Below are 18,972 nucleotides of genomic sequence, written 5' to 3'. Positions count from 1 at the left end.
TCTGACAGCAGCAGAAAGGAAGCCCCAGAACACAGCCGCCCGGGTGGCGGGCGGACAGCACTCAGAGGAGCCCCTACAAAGCCCCTGCTCCTCCTGGCTGCCCGCATCCCCTCCCGTGCCCTTGGGGCTCCCGGAATTTGTCTCTGCCTAAGGATTCTCTGATCTCTTTCAGCTCAGTGATTTAAGCATTTATTGAGCATTACCAGTTTGCCAAGTGTTGTTTTTACAGATGGGGCAACCGAGGCTCAGAGAAGTGACGCGACTTGCCCAGAGTCATAGAGCTAAGTAGTGGCAGTGTCAGGACTCGAACCCGGGTCTCCAGACTCCCTGTGCCGCACACAGCGGGGCCCTGAGAGGTGGCTGAGCGTGAGGAGAGGGGCGGCAGGGTCTCAGGCCTCCCGTCCAGCCTCAGTTCTCTGCAGTGGGTGAACTACCACAGGAGCAAGTGTGGGCACCAACAGTCCCCTCCCGTCCATCCAACTCCAGCCGTCTCAGCAAATTGAACCAAAAGCACACCCCACCCCACCCCCAAACTTTTTTTTTTTTTTTTTTTTTGCGAACAATTGATGCCAGGGTGCAGGGACCTCATCTTTGACTGATGGTGCCCGGATGACCCTGATCTGAGGCAAAGACGTCCTCTCTGAGCTGGCATGGCTCCTTCCTGCTTCCAGGAGGTACAGCGTCTCATAGGACCCCAGCTGCGCAGCCTGGAATGCAGCACAGTGGGGTGCTCCCCCCCCAAGGAGTTCGGGCTTTTACTAAACGTTCGGGAGTGGGATGTGGCCAGGGCCAAGGCTGGAGGTCGCCGCTGGGGACGGTGTGCTTGTGCGTGTGTACACGTCTCTCCCAGCCGCAGGCTCCCCCACCTCTGCCCCTTCTTGACTCGCTGTTGCTCTCCCTTCATCATCCTGGGATGGAGGGCCTCGCTGGTAACTGGGATGAGGCCAGGAAGGGGATGCGCGTGGCATGGGAACATGTCTCCAGGGGCTCCTGTCCCAGCTGGGCAAACGGCAGGCCACAGCCACATCCAGATATTTGGACTCTCGCCTCTCTCTCAACCTTCTCCCATGTTTGAGCCTACGTCAAGTCCCAGGTGGGATTCCATCCTCTGTCACTGATGCCCTTCCTCCTCCAGCTCCCATTGCTTCTCCAGGACTCCCCCCCCCCCCCCGAAGCCCTCCCAGCTGCTTTGCTCTATCTATTATGCCTACTCATCTTCACCAAACCCCATCTCTAGCTTGTCGCCGCCCTATTTTCACTGACAGGTGAGTCCCTGAGTCCAGAGTTAAACTCTTCAGCCTGGGTTTCAGGGTCCCCTTTCCCCTCACCACAATTCTCCACCCGTTATATTTCAGTCTCCTGAAGGATCCTCAGCGCCTCCTCAGCTTGATGCCCACTTCCTGACAGAACCCCCAGTCTGCTTCGGGGAGGGCTTCTCAAAGCGTGGTCCCTGTTCTGGCATCAGGACCTGACGCGTTAGAAATGCGGAGTTTTGGTCTCTGCCCCAGCCCTACTGTGTCCAAAACTCTGGGAGTGCAGTTCAACCATCTGTGTCCCCGAGCCCTCCAGGTTGACCCTGATGCCCACCCCAGTTCACAACTGCTGGCTCCAGTCACTCTCTCTCTAGGTCTGACTCAGTCCTCGGCTTTCTGATCACCGAGCACTCCCACCCCTACTCAGAGAGATTGCCCACGTTCTGGGTTTGAAACAGTTGCCAAAGGCATATGTCCCTGTCTTTCCCACATGCACGTGCTGTATTCCTGGAATAGGAATCGGATCTCTGGCCATCTTCCCCACACATGCCCGGGTCAGCACTCTGGACCCAGCTGGCACCCAGTGAGCCACGTGAATGACTCCCTCTCACTGTACCCCAAGACTGAGTCTTGTTTCCCGAGGGCCCTGTGTCCAGCTCTAGTGAACTCATGAGCTCCGTGTCTCCCCTGGTTCCTCTCTTCACAACCCTGCTCTCCCCTCCCGCCTCTGCAGTGGCACTTCTGAGGTCTCCCTTCTCTGTTAGAAGATGGTCGTCCTCAGCTTGCCTTGTCCAGGCCCAGCCCCAGGGCCCTAGGGCCCCAGCTCTGGCATCTCCCCTACAGTTGGTTTCCCTCCATCATGGATGAGGTCCTTCATACCCTACTGAGCTGCCCCTGCCAGCCTCTCAGCCTGCCCCCAGCCTGTCACGGTGGTGGGGGTGGAGGTGGGAGGACAGCCTCTCCCTCTTTGCCTGCCTCCTTCCAGCTTTCTCTGCCTTGGGCTAGCTCGGGCTGCTGCGTCCAGTGAGACAGATGGGCCAGACTCGGGGAGGCTGGCTGAGGAGAAGAGTGGAGACTAAAATGCAGCCCACATCTGCTCCCCAGGCCGTGCACCCTGGTTTAGGGTGGTGTCAGTCTAGAGGAAAAGGGTGCCTTTTTAGAATTTGCACAAAGATGCTCTGTGAGTTAGCGGCAGCCCTGAGCGCTCCACCAGCTTGTCAGCCCATTTATCTATCTACTGGCTATCTCTCTCTGCTTCCATCTTCTCATCCGGCTCACACAGGCCCATCCTTCTGTCCACATATCCAACTATGAGCAGACAGGAAGGTCAAACACAGACAGGCTGGGTAAGTTCACCCATCCCCACCCTCCATTCTCCTGAAATCAGGATCTCTCCCGTCCAAGTTGGATCCCAGACCCGAGATTCTGAGGGGGCTCTCCAGCTTTGGTGCATTCATAGGGACCTTGCCGGACTCCTTCTCCACCTACGACATTCAGCTGCCCAGGTACCTGTGTCTGGCCCTGCCACAGGGGTCTGGAGGAATCTGGTCATACCTTGGACTCACTCTCTGGGGGTGGCAGGCAGCCATTCTGCTCTTTGTCAACCCCAGCCCCTTCGCCCGCCCCCTCTCCCGCCTCCTCTCCCGCCTCCTCTCCCGCCTCCTCTCCAGCCCCCTCTCCAGCCCCCTCCTCCTCCACCTTCTCGTCCAGCCGGCTGGGGATGGACCAGTAGAGATGGGCGTCCAGTCGGGCTGCGGCCTCGGCCAGCTCCCGGGCACTGCATGAAGGTGTGGGCACCTCAAAGGTCTCGTGGAAGCTGGCATAGTCTACTTCATAGAAGCCATCCTCCAGGGTCAGCACTGAGGTGAAGCGGTGGCCCCATAGCACCTCATCCACCAGGTAGGAGCTCCGAGCTTGGCATGTCATTCCTGAGGGGAGGGGCATAGGTCAAGGGGATCCCAGCCGAGCCTTACCTCTCCTGTGTCATTCCACAACCCTATTCCTAAAACTCTTGCCTGTAGCCCTCCTCAAGGGCCCGCAACCCTCTTTGGTCCACTTTCTCTTCCTTCCCAATTTTTGTACCCCTCCTGTCCTCCATTTATCCCAACTCTTCCTCTCTGGCCCACATTCTCCCTTCCCCTCCATTGGAGATGCCAACCAGGCAAGCTTAACCTTGAGACTGACCTTGGGGATCATCTAGCCCAACTTGCCTCTCCATGCAGGGTCCCCCACTGGAGCATTCCCAGTCATGTGCATTTAGCATGCACTTGATTACCTCCTAGGATTAAGAACTCACCACCTCACAAGGAATCCCCTCTTTTGTGTAATAGCGCTACTATTTGAGTTGTTCTTTATACAGAGCCAAAATCTGCTTCCCTTAGTCTCATTCCTCTGCTTGATGATACCCCTTCAAGTAACTGGAAGCAGGAGTCTCTGGTTTCATCATGTCTTCTCTCTTTCAGACTGAATATCTGTCTCCCTTCACCATTCCTGTGACCTGGCTTCCAAAAATTTTACTTTCTTGGCTGCAAACCAGAATGGCCAAAGGATGCTTTAAGCACGTTGGATGTGATAAATACTCCAACCGTAGCCTGATGCATGCATAAGAGAGGGCTTACTGCCTCTCCTTCTGCCCATGATTCTTTAGCAAATAGGGCCCAAGATCACATTATATAAACATTTTGGGAAGCTGTATCACATTGCCTGTGGCCAACTAAAACCCCCAGTTCTTTTTTCACCAGAGCTCTTCCATGCTGTGCTTACATAAGTGATTTTTTTTAAGCCTAAATCTAGAACTTTATATTTATTCCTTTTAAATGTCATCTTGTTGGGTTTTTGGCTCATTATACTTGCTTTTCAGAAGCATTTTGGATACTGACTCTCTCACCCAAAATACCATCCTTTCCAACTTTGTCTCTCTAGAAAAATCCGATAAGCTCCCCTCCCTCTCTCCTTCACCTACCCTTCCCCCGTACTCCTTGCCATGGCCGTGTGTCCTGCTTTCCCTGTGGGGTGGCCACAGCCACTGCGGCAAATGCTTCTCCTCTACTTGGGGTCTCTTGCATCCCCCTCAACTCATATCTACCTTTGAACAAAGGGGAACAGAAGCGTGAACACTAGCTGATCAGAGACCGGCTCTTAGCACTGAAAGCCCCACCTCGAGCCAGTGTGGGGACGTTGGCATTCTCTGTTCCTTTGGCTGGCAGAGGGAATGTCCAGGAGAGGAGCGGCAGAGGAAGCAAAAGTGACCCTGGAGAGAGGGGGCTCGAGGAAGAGGGTGAGGGTTGGTGATACATGAGAAGAGGGTTGGGCAGGGATTTCCCAGGTACCAGCAAGAGTGCCAGCTGGTGAAATGAGAGGAAAGGAAACAGGGTGAGTGGGGGAAGTGAAGGGAATGGGGGGGGGTACGGTGTGGGGGAAGGAGTGAGGAACACTGAGGCAGACAGTGGTACAGGCTCAGAGTGAAGCGTGTTTGCTGGCACCAGCCTAGGATAAGCCAGCAGGGGACAACACAGGCAGGAGCCACAGGGCCACCTGGTGGGCCTTTGGTTATCCACTTGCAATCTTCTCCTCCCATTTCTATCCCCATTAAAAAAAAAAATTGTTTTGGGCCCCACCAAAGCATACAGGATCTTAGTCCCTGGACCAGGGATCCAGCCCCATGTCCTGTACTGGCAGCTCAGAGTCTCAACTGCTGAACTGCCAGGGAAGTACCCTCTTCTGGATCTCAAGTATCAAAGGACTCATTTGCTGGTCCTGCTACACTGGTCTTGTCCTGTGAAGTGAAGTCGCTCAGTCATGTCCGACTCTTGGAGACCCCATGGACTGTAGCCTACCACACTCCTCCGTCCATGGGATTTTCCAGGCAATAGTACTGGAGCGGGTTGCCATTTCCTTCTCCAGGGGATCTTCCCAACCCAGGGATCGAACCCGGGTCTCCCATATTGTAGACAGACACTTTACCGTCTGAACCACCAGGGACTTGCTCCCAAACCTTTCACTGTGGAGGCCAGAGTTGGAAGTTCTGACATTACAGGTACATTGCCAATTCCTTCTGGAAAGGGGCTTGAAATGTTCAGGTCATCTGTTTCCTTTGTCAGTGGAAACTGAGCCTTATGATGGATTGGGAAACCCAGGCAGAGCTGCCAGCAGCTATCAACCTCTCCTTAACGTCCAGGCTAGGAATAATTCAGGTCATGGAAAAACCCTCACCATCAAATTCCAGAAGCCTGGACCTCTCAGTACTGAGAAAGATTGCAAACCTAAACCTTCCCTCCTACCCTGCACCCTAAACACTGAAGCCAGACTGCCTGTGTCCACTGCTTATTTAGCCTATGACTGTGGACAACTTAACTTCTCACTGGGGCATTCTGCTCCCTGAAAAATGAGCCCCAAAATGAGAAATAACCTCAGCGGGGTCCTTCATGGGGCTTGGATTAAATGAGCTCAGAGGGGTAAAGTGCTTTGGAACCGTGCAGGGCACGAAGTAAGCACTGGGTTGGCTACTGTCGTTACTCTGCCCTGTTTCCACTTCTGAGCCAGGGACCCGGCTCAGGACCCGGCCAGGCTACTTCAGAGGATTCCTGCTTTTTCTCGGCTCTCTGGGTAATCACTCTGTTCACACACCTCTCCCAACCCAGGTCCCAAATCTCACCTCAGCCTCTCTCATCCTCTACCAGCCTCTCCATCCATTCTCTACCCGTCCCTCCATCCCTCCTCACCCCCTGCTTCGCCTGCCCTGGCTCCTCTAGGTCCAGTTTTTCCTGCCCACCCGCTCGCCTCCCCTGCTCCTCCTCCTCGGGTCCGCCCGCACCCGTGGCTTCCACCATGCCCTCGAGGATGACCACGATCTCGAAGTCGTCCCTCTCGAGGGCGCGGCGCGACGCCTCCCAGAAGGGACTGGCGGCGTCGATCTCGTGGCTGATGACCAGAGGCGAGACGAGGAAGAGGCGGTCATCGCCCGTGTCGAAGCCCACGCTGAGGTCGGTCTGGTGCAGCGGGATGAACTCGCCCTCCAGCGTCTGGCGCGAGCGGATGAGCTTGGCGCGGATGGAGGCCTCGACGATGTGCGAAGATCGCAGGTCGCCCACCCGGAACATGAGGCAGAGGCGCCCGTCGCGCAGCGACACCACGGCGTGCGAGGAGAAGACGAGCGTGGCGGCGCGCTTGTTGGGCTGCGAGATCTTGACGAACATGCAGCCCACCATGAAGGCGTTCACCATGGAGCCCAGGATGGCCTGCAGCAGCAGCAGCACGATGCCCTCGGGGCACTGGTCGGTGATGACGCGGTGCCCGTAGCCGATGGTGGTCTCCGTCTCGATGGAGAAGAGGAAGGCGGCCACGAAGCCGTTGAGGTTGTTGACGCACGGGGTCCACGCCGTGTCCTCCAGGTGCTCCAGGTCGCCGCGGCCGTAGGCGATCAGCCACCAGATGGCGCCGAAGAAGAGCCAGGTGAGCGCGTAGGCCAGCACGAAGAAGAGCAGGCTCAGGCGCCACTGCAGGTCCACGAGCGTGGTGAACAGGTCGGTCAGGTAGCGGTACGTCTCGCGCACGTTTCCCTGCTGCACGTTGCAGCGCCCGTCCTTTTCCACGTAGCGCTGGCGGCCGCGGCGCCGCGGCGGCTCCTCCGGGCCGGGCGAGAAGGCGGCGTTCTCCTGCGCCATGGCCATGGCCGTGGCCGCGGGCGGCGAGGTCAGTGCCCGGGCGGCGGCGCGGGGCCTGGAGGGGCTGAGAGGTGGGCTGCATTAGCCGACCCGCCGGAGAGGCCGAGACGTCCGGGCCTGCGCGCAGGGGCCGGGTGGCCCTGTGCGAGTCCCTTGCTGCCACGGCTTGCCGCATCGGTAGAATGGGAACGATACACACAGCCCTAGCTGGCCCCACCCGCAGCTCACAAAATCATGAGGATCCAGTGGGATAGGGTGTATGAACTGGATCGCACTCTGCATGACTGATTATTTTAGAAGGAAAGGGCGGGGCGTGGTAACAGAGATCTTGGTCCCACTGCCTCTAACTGGGCTGTGCAGCACCTCACGGCCACCCCCAGGCAGAAGGCCCTGGGCAAGAAGGGAGTTTCCTGAGATCTGTGCACTGTGAGCTTCTTGAAAGCAGGTGGTGGTTCATCTTCCTCGCCAGTGCAGAGCCCTCCCTGCCCAAAGGTCTCCCGCTTCCACCCAACCCAGGCTAAAGTCAGGCAGTCCCTTATCCCTGATCTCTGCATTCAGCCTGCAGGCTAACTAGGCTGTTTTACCATTCACCAGGAGACTGACACAGAAAGTCTTTCCCATTCCTCCCTTTTTGGACCTTGCTTACTCTACCCCCAGCTCCCCTCCCCGCACACCTTCTTCCGCTCAAGAAGCTTACAAAGAAGAAGTGAAAGTGGTGGAAAGCGAGTGAAAAATCTCCAGTGGGCAAAGGTTGAACTTTCCCACCTTAGGAAATTCCCACTGAGAATTCTCCCTGAGGACTGACGCTGGTCATTGCAGCTGTAGTGTTAGCCCCATTTCCCCTGGGTTATTTCCACAGTGGAGACAGCCGGCAAGTGGGCAGGAGGGTCGGAGGATGTGAGATCAACACGGACAGCCAGGGTAAAAGAAGCACAAAGGTCATCAGGATTAGGCTTGTAACCCTCTAGCAACCTACTCTTTAACTCAGAGTTTGAGCCTGAGCTAATGAGCCTTTAACTCAGATAAGTGATCAAAGCACCCGCATTTACCTCTCTCCTCCCTTCAGTTCTATCCCCGCCCCAGCCTCCCACCTCCCTTGACTATCCTGACAACAGCCCCCCCTCCATATGTCCCAGATCTCACATTCCAAGAGAAGCCTACCCGATTTTGCTTTAAATTCTTCCCTGTGAGCAACTCTCTGGACTGCAATCTGCCCTGAAAGAGAGAGACCCAGAGTCCTTCTGTAGGCATCTAGGGACCCCTAGGAGGTATGGCCCATACAAGGAAAGGTTAAGAATAAAGATTCAAGGCTTTTCAACCTTCCCTTCTTCCTGGGAATCATCCTCTTCTCCCACTCCAGGGAATCCTGGACTGGTTGTAGTAGAGTGCTGGATGGGAAGATGTGACATAAGGACCACAGATGGTCTGGACATTTGACCAGGTCCTGGGGAGACACTGCCTGGATATGCAACTCCAAACCCAGCACTCTTGAATTTAAGTTCTGGAGTGAGGTGTTCTGTAGATCTTTGGAGGTTGTGTGGGTGTGGGTGTGGGTGTATGTGTGGTTTGTGTGTGTTGCTGGGGTAGAGGGCAGGAGGAAAAACCAAAACAAGAGGGCTTGGAGCTTGAGGGCACCCCTATATTTATTTTTCAGGAGGAATCGGGGACGCGTCCACGAGTCCCAGTGCAACGGCAGGTTAGGGTCTTCCCCTCCCCCAGTGGTGAGCATCCCTTTCTCTCCCCGCAGCCCAGGATATCCTTGAGAAGTGATCTCCAAGCACTGATCGGCTTAGAGATCACAGGTCCTGCAGAAAAGAGCCTGAGCCCACATATTCCAGCTTCCGTCCAGGTGGGCTTTCAGATGTTCTCTCGAGGTCTTAGGTCATCTGACCCCCAGTCTGCCTGCTTAGGCAGATTTCTCTGCCATGTGTGAGGAAGAAACCCCAGAGTCAGAGTCCCCAGAACTCTCTCGCCCTCCATTGCCCTGGGGATCTAGGTGAGCCTCACTTTGACTGTGTTCTGTCTCCCATCTTCCTTAAGTGGGGGCTGCATTTTCCTCAGTGGGGCAGGAAAGGTGTGAAATGGTTGCCTCCATCCCAGGAGCAAAGACTCAATTTCTGCAGCTTCCCTCCAAAGAGCCCTGTTCCTCCAGCCTGCTCCTCCTTATTCCATGTGCATGCTGTGCCCTTTTCAGAAGACCCCAGTGCTGCGTTCTGCTGAATCTCCCTTTCTCCCGCTTGAGAGTGCTGGCCTGCAAGGGGGCTTATTTGTTGGAAGGGGATCTGATGAAAACTCCCTCAGGAACCAGCTCTTCCCAAATCCCCACTTGCTTTGGAAATAGGGGCCCAAACCCAAGTCCCCCGCAACTCAACTCACAGCGTGTGGAGAGGAGAGTAGCCGGCAGCAGAGACCCCTGGGGGGTAGCGTCCATGCCCCTGACACCGCCTCCCCCTCACCCCAAGCACCCCTGGAGGGTGGGAGCCGCGAGCACTGCTGTTTCCCCTAAATGTAGCGGCAGCTCTGACTAGGACTCGCTATCTGTGTCATCCCCACTTCCCAGGCTCCCCTGCTCCTCTCTTGTTTCCACAGCAACCGGTCTGGCGACAGCTCTAGAGCATCCCCCTCCCCTCCCCAGTCCTGGGTACCACTAGAGGCTGATCCACACGCCACGGCTATTTTTAGCCAAAGTCCCTCCTCCTGGACAACTCAATGCTCGCCTCCTCACCCCCTCAGGAAAAAAAAAAAGAAGAAAAGCTGGCATGCTGGCTCTTTCCTAAGAAGCTCCTTGCTCTGAGAAAATACAAGCCCTGATGTGTTTGGGAATCAGGCATTTGGTTTCCCGGGGATTCACCTCTAGTCGGGCTTCTGGGTGCTGGAAGGTTTGAAGTTCCTGGAATGGCCTGGCAAGATGGAAAAGGCGGTGCTGAGTAATACGATCTCATGAGGCAGTTTCCTGGGTTCAAGTCAGGCTCTTGGTCAGGCCCGCCATCACAGTCTTCATTTTGGAGAGGCCACTCTGATCCAGAAGAAGGTAGTCAGAGAGAAAAGAGATCCACCCAAGGAAGGGAGGTAGGGTCAGGGGTTCTAACCTTTGTCACTGATTTGCGAGGTGACCCATTTCAGTCAGCCGCAGTTGCTCCATCTTTCCCAGGACGTGGATATGTGCAAATAGCCTCTTGCCACCTACTTCACAGGGCGTGCAGACTGAATGAGGCAATGTGAATAGAAGGGCTTTGGAGTCTAGTTTGTTAACAGTGAAAGGTCTAGAAACAGCCCAGATGTCCAACAGAAAAGGCTAGGTTAGGGCTTATAACTCTTCATTCAACAAACTCTCGTGGAGCCCAAGTGCCAGGTAATGTGCTGGGTGGAAGCAGTTACAGAAATAAGTCCCTGCCCACCAGAAGTACATGGTTGCTCGGGAGAAAGACACATTAGCACAGAATTCTGACACTGCTGCTGCTGCTGAGTTGCTTCAGTCGTGTCCAAGTCTGTGCGACCCCATAGACGGCAGCCTACCAGGCTCCGCCGTCCCTGGGATTCTCCAGGCAAGAACACTGGAGTGGGTTGCCATTTCCTTCTCCAATGCAGGAAAGAGAAAAGTGAAAGTGAAGTCACTCAGTCATGTCCGACTCTTAGCGACCCCATGGACTGCAGCCCACCAGGTTCCTCCATCCATGGGATTTTCCAGGCAAGAGTACTGGAGTGGGGTGACATTGCCTTCTCCAAATACTGACGCTACTATTAAGGATTCTTTGAGCATCAGCTCTGAGCTAGACACACCTCATTTAAAAACCCTGGGTGATACCCTATGAGATAAGTACTATTTTCTCTATTTATGGATGAGAAAACTAAAGCTGAGAAAGGTTAAATGGTTTACTGAATGTCACAGAGTTGGATATTGGCAGAGAAGTGGTCCCACTCACATCTCAATGCCCCACTCCCTTGGCAATGCAACATCTATGGCAAAGCAGTATAAGCAGTTATGATGTTTGTATGTAAACACGCATGTTGGCACACTGGTACATAAAAACCAGAACATGGAAGTATTCTCTTCTTTTTTGGCCACCAACTCAGCTGGTAGGATCGTAGTGCCCTGTGCTGTGCTTAGTTGGTCAGTCGTATCTGACTGTTTGCGACCCCATGGACTGCAGCCCGCCAGGCTTCTCTGTTCATGGGGATTCTCCAGGCAAGAATACTGGAGTGGGTTGCCATGCCCTCCTCCAGATCTTCCCAACCCAGGGACTGAACCCAGGTCTCCCGCATTGCAGGCAGATTGTTTATCATCTGAACCACCAGGGAAGCCCAACTAGGGATCAAATCAGTGCCCTGGGCAATGGAAGTGTGGACTCCTAACCACTGGACCACCAGGGAATCCCAAAAGTATTCTTATTCACTGATCATAACTGTAAAGACATAGCTTTAGGAGCACTGATAAAAAAAATCAAGAAAAAAAATTGGAGGAATGGAAATACTTGAATGTTCACTTTCCCCAGGGAAATAATTAAAAGCACAGAGTGGTGGACGACATCAGTATTATTATAGCCTATGTGTTGATCAATTCTCCAGCTGCGTTAAAGTTGGAACAGTGAGCTAAAGGAGTGGGAAGATGTAGAAATGGATACTGACCAGTTAGAAGTTCCTGAAATGGCTTGGCAAGGTGGAAAAGGGAGCGCTGAGTAATGTAGTCTCAGGAGGCAGAGTCCTGGGTTCAGGTCCCAATGCTGTCCCTTAGGAGCTGGGTCACTGTGAGCAAGTTACTTAACCTCTGTGAACAGTTTCTTCATCTAAGAACTGAGAACACCTGTATTGTTCATCTCTGGGGATGTTGTCGTGAGGATTACACGAGGCAGGGACTGGTGTGTTGCAAGCACTCGGTGCGTGAGTGTGTGCTAGGTGGCCTCAGTCGTGTCTGACTCTTTGCCACCCCATGGGCTGTAGCCCACCAGGCTCCTCTGTCCGTGGGATTCTCCAGGCAAGAATACTGGAGTTGGTTGCCATGCCCTCCTCCAGGGGATCTTCCTGACCCAGGGAAAAACCTGCGGCCTTTATGTCTCCTGCATTGGCAGGCGGGTTCTTTACCACTAGCGCCACCTGGAGATGCTAGCTATGGTCTTCCTTCTCATTATCCTCCGCCCAGGCATCTCCTGAAATCCAAGCCCACCCAGTGCCACCTTCTCCTGTTCTAGTGCCACCTAGTGAGACCTGCAGGGGGCACTCCTGGTACACTGCCCTCCTCTCCTAGCCTTCTCGCCTGTGTTTCTTGTTCTAAGTGGAAATATCGAGTTTTCAGCCTGAGATTGGCATCAGGAGGGCAGCTAGAGCCCCGTCGGCATCCCTGTCTCCTGGGCCCAGCCCTGTCACCTGAGCCTCGGGACTGCTAGCCTGCCCTTCTCTGTCCTGCCAAGCAGCTACTCACGTTGGTGCCACTGTGCCAGGAGCCCAGGGAGAAGAAACCAAACTCCTGGGCAAGAACGTATTTGCATAGGACTGGCCCCATTTCCTGGAGGGGGAGACAGCAGGGCTGACAGGGCCCCCCAGAAGCTGTATCAGCCAGCCCCCTGCCTCAGTCTAAGCTGCCTTGAGCATAGCCTTGCTGACAAAGAAGAAGCCCACAACCCCCTGCCCTGCTTTGCAGATCCTTCTGGTCCTGGATTTTACCTGGTATCTAACCTCAGCTCTTTGTTTATCATCGAACTTGAACAGAGCGAGGGAAAAAAACATTTTCTTAGGTACCAGGAGACAGAAACATAGGCAAGATCTCAGCTGTCAGTATTATAGGATAAAGAAAACACCTGTACAAGGAACCAATTAAATATGTCAGTACAGTGTGATGATGGGAGATTGGGTTTGGAACTGGAAAATATTGAGGGCAGGAGGGTCACGGCTGGGGCCACATGGCTGGGCTATAAAGAAACTTAGTACAAAATAGCAAAAAGGAACCCTCTCTGGGCAGATGTACTCCTTACGGCATGTAGCAAGTGGTACTTTGGGGTTAAAAAAGTGAAAACGGGAGTCCCTCCAGTAAACGCTGCTCTGACCTATGGTGCAACAAAAGACAAACTGAATGGCGGTCCTCAGGTCGCCCCTTCAGCAGGTGCCTTTGTGCAGTCCACAAACCGTGTAACTGTATGTGGCAGCCTTGGGATCAACTAATCTGGGAAGGTTTCCTTGAGCAATATCATAAAAGGCTGGAAGTGGGAGAAGAAGCATGATGGAGTCAGGAGATGGTTGAGGATCTGAGCTTAATGGAGCAAGGAGGCCAATCAGATAGATCATAACAATTTCTATAGATTCAAGGGAGATGAGGCCCTAGAAAATTCAGAGGAGAGGGAGCTTATGTTTGCCGGAGTGCATGTGGCTGGAGATTAGGATGCAGTGGGGAGAAGTGGAGCACAGATCCAGGCACACGGAGCCCCAGCGGGCTTCTGAAGCTGAGGGCTTTGCTGTCCTCTGGCTGAGGTCAGGAGAGTAAGAGGATCAGAGCCTTCTCATACACAGGTCTATCTTGCTTTATAGGACTGGCTGGAAGTAGACCAGGATTTAAAAGTCAAGGCATTTAGAGGTAGTCCAGAATTAGTCCTCACTTTACAGGTAAGAGATGGGTCCCAAGAGAATAGACAGGACTGAGGTCCAGGCTGCCTGGCTCCTGGTCCCTGGTTGTTCGTGTATTCCCTGTTACCTCCCTCCTACTGCAGTACATTGGGTGTTAATAGAATTTCTGTCCATTGGATCAGTTAGAAAGGTCCTAATTAAAAAAAAAAAGTACTAGTGACAGATTTATTTTCTTGGGCTCCAAAATCACTGAGGATGGTGATTGTTGTCATTCAGTGGCTCAGTCGTGTCCGACTCTTTGTGACCCCCTGGACTGCAGCACGCCAGGCTTCCCTGTCCTTCACCATCTCCCAGAGCTGGCTCAAACTCATGTCCATTGAATCAGTGATGCCATCCAAACATCTCATCCTCTGTCATCCCCTTCTCAATCTTTCCCAGCATCAGGGTCTTTTCCCATGAGTCGGCTGTTTGCATCAGGTGGCCAAAGTATTGGAGCTTCAGTTTCAGCATCAGTCCTTCTAATGAATATTCAGGATTAATTTCTTTTGGGATTGACTGGTTTGATCTCCTTGCTGTCCAAGGGACTCTCAAGAATCTTCTCCAACACCACAGTTCCAAAGCATCAATTCTTTGGCACTCAGCCTTCTTTATGGTCCAACTCTCACTTCCATGCATGACTACTGGAAAAATCATAGCTTTGAATAGATGGACCTTTGTCGGCAAAGTAATGTCTCTGCTTTTTAATATGCTGTCTAGTTTGGTCATAGCTTTTCTTCCAAGGAGCAAGCATCTTTTAATTTCATGGCTGCAGTCACCATCTGCAGTGATTTTGGAGCCCAACCAAATAAGTCTTCTACTGTTTCCATTGTGAATGGTGATTGCATCCATGAAATTAAAAGACTCTCGCTCCTTAGTAGGAAAGCTACAACAAACCTAGACAGTGTATTAAAAAGTAGAGACATCACTTTGCCAACAAAGGTCTGTATAGTCAAAGCTATGGTTTTTCCAGTAGTTATGTATGGATGTGAGTTGGACCATAAAGAAGGCAGAGTGTTGAAGACTTCATGCTTTCAAACTGTGGTGCTGTAGAGGACTCTTGAGAGTCCCCTGGACAACAAGGAGATCAATCCAGTCATTCCTAAAGGAAATCAATCCTGAATATTCATTGGAAGGACTGATGCTGAAGTCAAAGCTCCAATACTTTGGCCACCTGATGTGAAGAGCCAACTCGTTGGAAAAGACCCTGATGTTAGGAAAGATTGAAGGCAAAAGGAGAGGGGAGTGGCAGAGGATGAGACGGCTAGATAGCATCACTGACTCAATGGACAGGAGTTTGAGTACATTCCAGGAGCCAGCGGAGGACAGAGGAGCCTGGAGTGCTGCAGTCCACGGTGCCGCATAGTAGAGACACAACTCAACGACTGAGCCACACAAGAGGAACCGCCTAGTTACAGAAATTCTGGGACGAACACTTCGGTAGTGTGATTAAGCATCCCGTAACTTGTAAGTGTGAGTTTGTGGATATCTCATTTACTGAAAGGAAGTGGTATATCTAAATAATGGATCCATTAGTGACTGCGGGGGGCAGGGGGAAGGCTCAGTCCCTCTCTTGGCTTTCTCCTCTGTGGTCTGAATTATCCAGCTAGTAGGCACCCTGCTACTAATGGAAATTGTTCAGCCTTATGGGGCCTGAACACTAAAGTGCCCCTTGGCATCCTGTGGTGAGCATTGTCAATGTCTCTGCTATTTCTAGGTGGCACCCCTGACTGTGAAGTGTTGTCTGCTCTGAGCCTCCTCATGCCTCCCAACCCAAAGGTTCCCTGTCCTCTCTCCACTGGCCTTTCCCAGCAGGAGCCCCTTATACTGCTGCCCACTTGTGGACTCTCCTCCCCAAACAGGTTTCTCATCTCTGCTGCCCTCTGTGCTCTGAGGAAGCCCCTGCTCTACTACGGATGAGATAAAGGAAGAGATGAAGCCAAAGCTGGAAGGAGTGAGTCGGAAAGGAGTCATTGAAAATAAGAAAGATAGAATTTGCTAAAGTGAAGAATGGGGTGGGGGGGGAGGTCCTCAAAGGATGGCGGTTCCCCAAATTGGGAAACACTGGACATTGCAACCCTGGCAAATTTTTCATGCCAACGTGTGCTCATAATGACGAGTTTATGTTTCAACCACGCAAATTCACTCTAGTATTACCTTGAGACAAACTTTGGAGTCCAACATACGTGGATTCAAACTCCAAATCTAACACTTTCTGCTCTGTTACCATAGGTGAGCTGCCGAACCTCTCCGTTTTCCCATCTCAAGTAATATGTGTATCTTGCATAGTGAACACTCACACATATGAATTTCCTATGCCTGTACTATTGATTCCATATTGGTCTCCTAGTGACTGTTTTGAGACTTCTCTTTTGTAACAAGACAAAAATTAAAAACTGACTATGCAAAAGCAATATACATAATATATATCTCTATAATTGTATAAAACATAGAAAGAACAAAACTTTTATTTAAATCGCTATTTTAAAATGGAAAACTTAACAATGCCATTCAGGTTATCTGTGCACTTTCTACAGTCTCCACACACCTGCTCTTCTAGAACATCTAAGTGCTTCTAACTGTCCTGTCCTGCCACACCTTGAGTTTCCGTGAATGACTTTTCTGAATTACACAGAAGTGAAGACCTTTTGTAAGGAACTTCTCCAGAGACTTCTTCACCACTAGGTATCTCTTTCTGCTTCTGCCCTTTGACTCTTCCTCCCCTAACCCCTCAGAGGAGTACTCTAAGCGTCAAGCTAGCGACTTTGGGTTGTGACCTGTTAGCAAGGGCCACCAGTTTGGGGTTTTGATCCAAGGACACAAGGAGTGACATGGTGAATACATGCCTCTTCCTTTGAGACTGGAGGGAAAGGTGAAGGGCGGGTCAAGGTCCTGGGCTGCTAGGGACCATCCTGACCCTAAAAGTGGCCATGGAATGAAAAAGAATATCCTAGAGAAATAGGCCAAAGGGAGACATGACAGAATTTAGTTGACATGCCGATGGATGGAGCACAGGGTAAGGGTGAGAATGAAGATGACTTCTAACTTTTTAATCTGATTGACCAGGAGAAACACAGAGTAAGCCATGAGAAGTCACGGAAGTCATGAGGAGTGTCACACTTGGGGTGGAAGATGATGTGTTTAATTTGGTGCCTGTCCAGTTAAGACTGGAAATCCCCAGCAAGGAACTGGAATTGTGGAGGTAACCCTCTAAAGACAGCCTAAGACTGAAGACAGAGATCTGGGTATAACTCAGGAAACATTTAAGCCATGTACGCCATGAAAGCTCCAGTGGCAGGACAGGGAAAGAGAACATAAGATTAAACCTTGAGTGTCGGAGGAGGAAACTGTAGGTTGGGATGTAGGGGCAGCGGAAGAAGATGAGACTGGAGTGGTCCAGGTCACCAGAGGCCTTCTGTTCCATGGTTATGAATTTGGACTTGATTTGTAGACAATGGGCAGTCATTGAAAACAAATTGGGAAGTGAAACAGTCAGATTTGTGTTTCAGAGGCACTGGTGTTTCTTTTTAAAAGAAAGACTTCATGATTCGAAGGATTATTAGAGTGGAGAATGACTAAAGGTAGGTGTTGGAAGGCTGCTGCAGTAATCCTGTGAGATGTGATGGGGTCCTGGACCACTGGCAGGATGATGCGCTAGGGAGGAAGGGAGCGGGATTTAGGGGATTTAGAAAATAGATGCAGTGCTTAGATAAGGGAGGCGAAGAAAGAGTCTAGGATTGCTGCCAGGTTTCATCTTGAGTCACCTTTTTGTTCAGGAAAAGCCTAGAATTGTTGCCAGCTTCCCTCCTGACCCACCTTTTTGCTCAGGAAGAGTCTAGGATTGCTGCCAGATTCCCTCTTGAATCACCATTCTGCTCACGTCCAGATTAACCTCCCTAAAATTCTGCTCTAGCTTTGTCTGCCCCCTGCTCAAGACACCTTCATAGCTCTCCATCGCCTTCAGAGCTGACCGTGAATGGGCACAGCTCTATATTTGGTCCAGGTCTTCCCCCACCACAATCACTGTACCTGTGGCGCTAACCTTCAGCCCAGTACAACCCCCTCTGCCCCCATGCCCAAATGTTTGAATGGACATTTATCCATCATAGGGCGTTTAGCAGTTGAACTAAGCTAAAATTTCAAGTTTCTTTCCTTTTCTCCCCCCAAGATGTTTATCAACTCAATATGATAATACGGTTTACTGATTAGTAGTTAAATATCTCGGAGAAGGCAATGGCACCCCACTCCAGTACTCTTGCCTGGAAACTCCCATGGACGGAGGAGCCTGGTAGGCTGCAGTCCATGGGGTCGCTAAGAATCGGCACGATTGAGCGACTTCACTTTCACTTTTCACTTTCATGCATTGGAGAAGGCAATGGCACCCCACTCCAGTATTCTTGCCTGGATAATCCCAGAGACAGAGGAACCTAGTGGGCTTCCGTCTATGGGGTCACACAGAGTCGGACACGACTGAAGCGACTTAGCAGCAGTAGCAGTAGCAGTTAAATATCTATGATGTATAGAAACGGGGAAGTAAATGTTCTCTTACTTAATACATGCCTAGAATGGTAGATTGTGGAGAAAAACCTCTCAAAACATGGATTCAGATAATCAAGTAAGTCCCTTGTGATGATAAGGTTGAGAACCACCACTCTATATTCCAGTCCAATGGACCACTTTGCTGCTGTTTCTTTCCCAAGCCTACTGGCATTTTCCTGTCCTCCCAGAACTGTTGAATGCAGTTTTCTCTGCCTTAAATTCCCTCCCCATCATCTCCTAGTACCTGAATCCTCTGCATTCTTTAGGGACCTTATCGGAAGTCTGTCCTCCCACCTAAGACCTCCTAAGTAGAGTGCTCTTTCCCTTTCTGCAGCCTCTAGCACCTCCCAGGCACTAGGGCTGCGTGTTCTGCCCCCTCTTAGACCAAGCCACTGCAGGTGGGAATGATGTCTGCGCAGTTCGCAGGACCTCACTCAGCGCTTAGAAAACGGCAAACAGCGTGGAGATGGTGGCGAGGGATATAACCCCGGAGCCCCCGGAGCCCGCCCCTTCGGCGCTGCCTGTCGGGCCACTGGGCGGGTGCTGAATTCATTTCCACCTCATTAACTCGGCCCCAGGCCCGCCCCCGCCAGCTCCCGCTTCTGTTCCCCATCCCTGACACGACCGCCTCCTTTTTCTTCCTTCTCTTTTCCTCTGTCACCTTGCCAGCTCGGCTTCCATCGCTTCGCCTATCGTCTCTCCATCTCTTTCTCCTGAGTCTGTCTGGGTCTCTGTCTTTGGGTGTTGCTCTCTGCCCTGTTCCTGCAGCTGTCTGGGGCTCCGCTTCGTTGCTCCACACGCCCCGCCCCCTGCCCAGGCCCCTCCAATCCCGGCGGCTCGGGCCTGGCGCTCCACGTTCCCATTGGCCTGTCCGGAGCCCCCCGCCCCCGCCCGCCCGGCCCCTCCAGGTCCCTCCATTCACGCAAAGT

The 18,972-nt window shown here is 52.3% G+C and overlaps 1 protein-coding gene across 2 annotated transcripts; it reads right to left on the bottom strand.

The window, feature by feature from the left end:
* On the bottom strand, window positions 174-9,729 carry KCNJ9 (potassium voltage-gated channel subfamily J member 9). Of its 2 annotated transcripts, XM_018046369.1 has the most exons (3): window positions 9,293-9,729; window positions 6,067-6,980; window positions 174-3,181 (listed from the first exon to the last, which is right to left on the bottom strand). In XM_018046369.1, the coding sequence occupies exons 2-3, from the start codon at window positions 6,920-6,922 to the stop codon at window positions 2,802-2,804; spliced, it is 1,236 nt and encodes a 411-aa protein (XP_017901858.1). In that variant the 5' UTR covers window positions 6,923-6,980; window positions 9,293-9,729; the 3' UTR covers window positions 174-2,801. The 2 variants fall into 2 exon arrangements, with proteins under 2 accessions (XP_017901858.1, XP_017901860.1); XM_018046371.1 differs by lacking the exon at window positions 9,293-9,729 and having other exon boundaries at window positions 6,067-6,984.

Source organism: Capra hircus, chromosome 3 (assembly GCF_001704415.2).
Source record: "Capra hircus breed San Clemente chromosome 3, ASM170441v1, whole genome shotgun sequence".
In the NCBI taxonomy this organism is placed as follows: domain Eukaryota; kingdom Metazoa; phylum Chordata; class Mammalia; order Artiodactyla; family Bovidae; genus Capra; species Capra hircus.
Note: the sequence above shows the minus strand (reverse complement) of the source record. Positions and strands in the feature narration are given on the sequence as shown.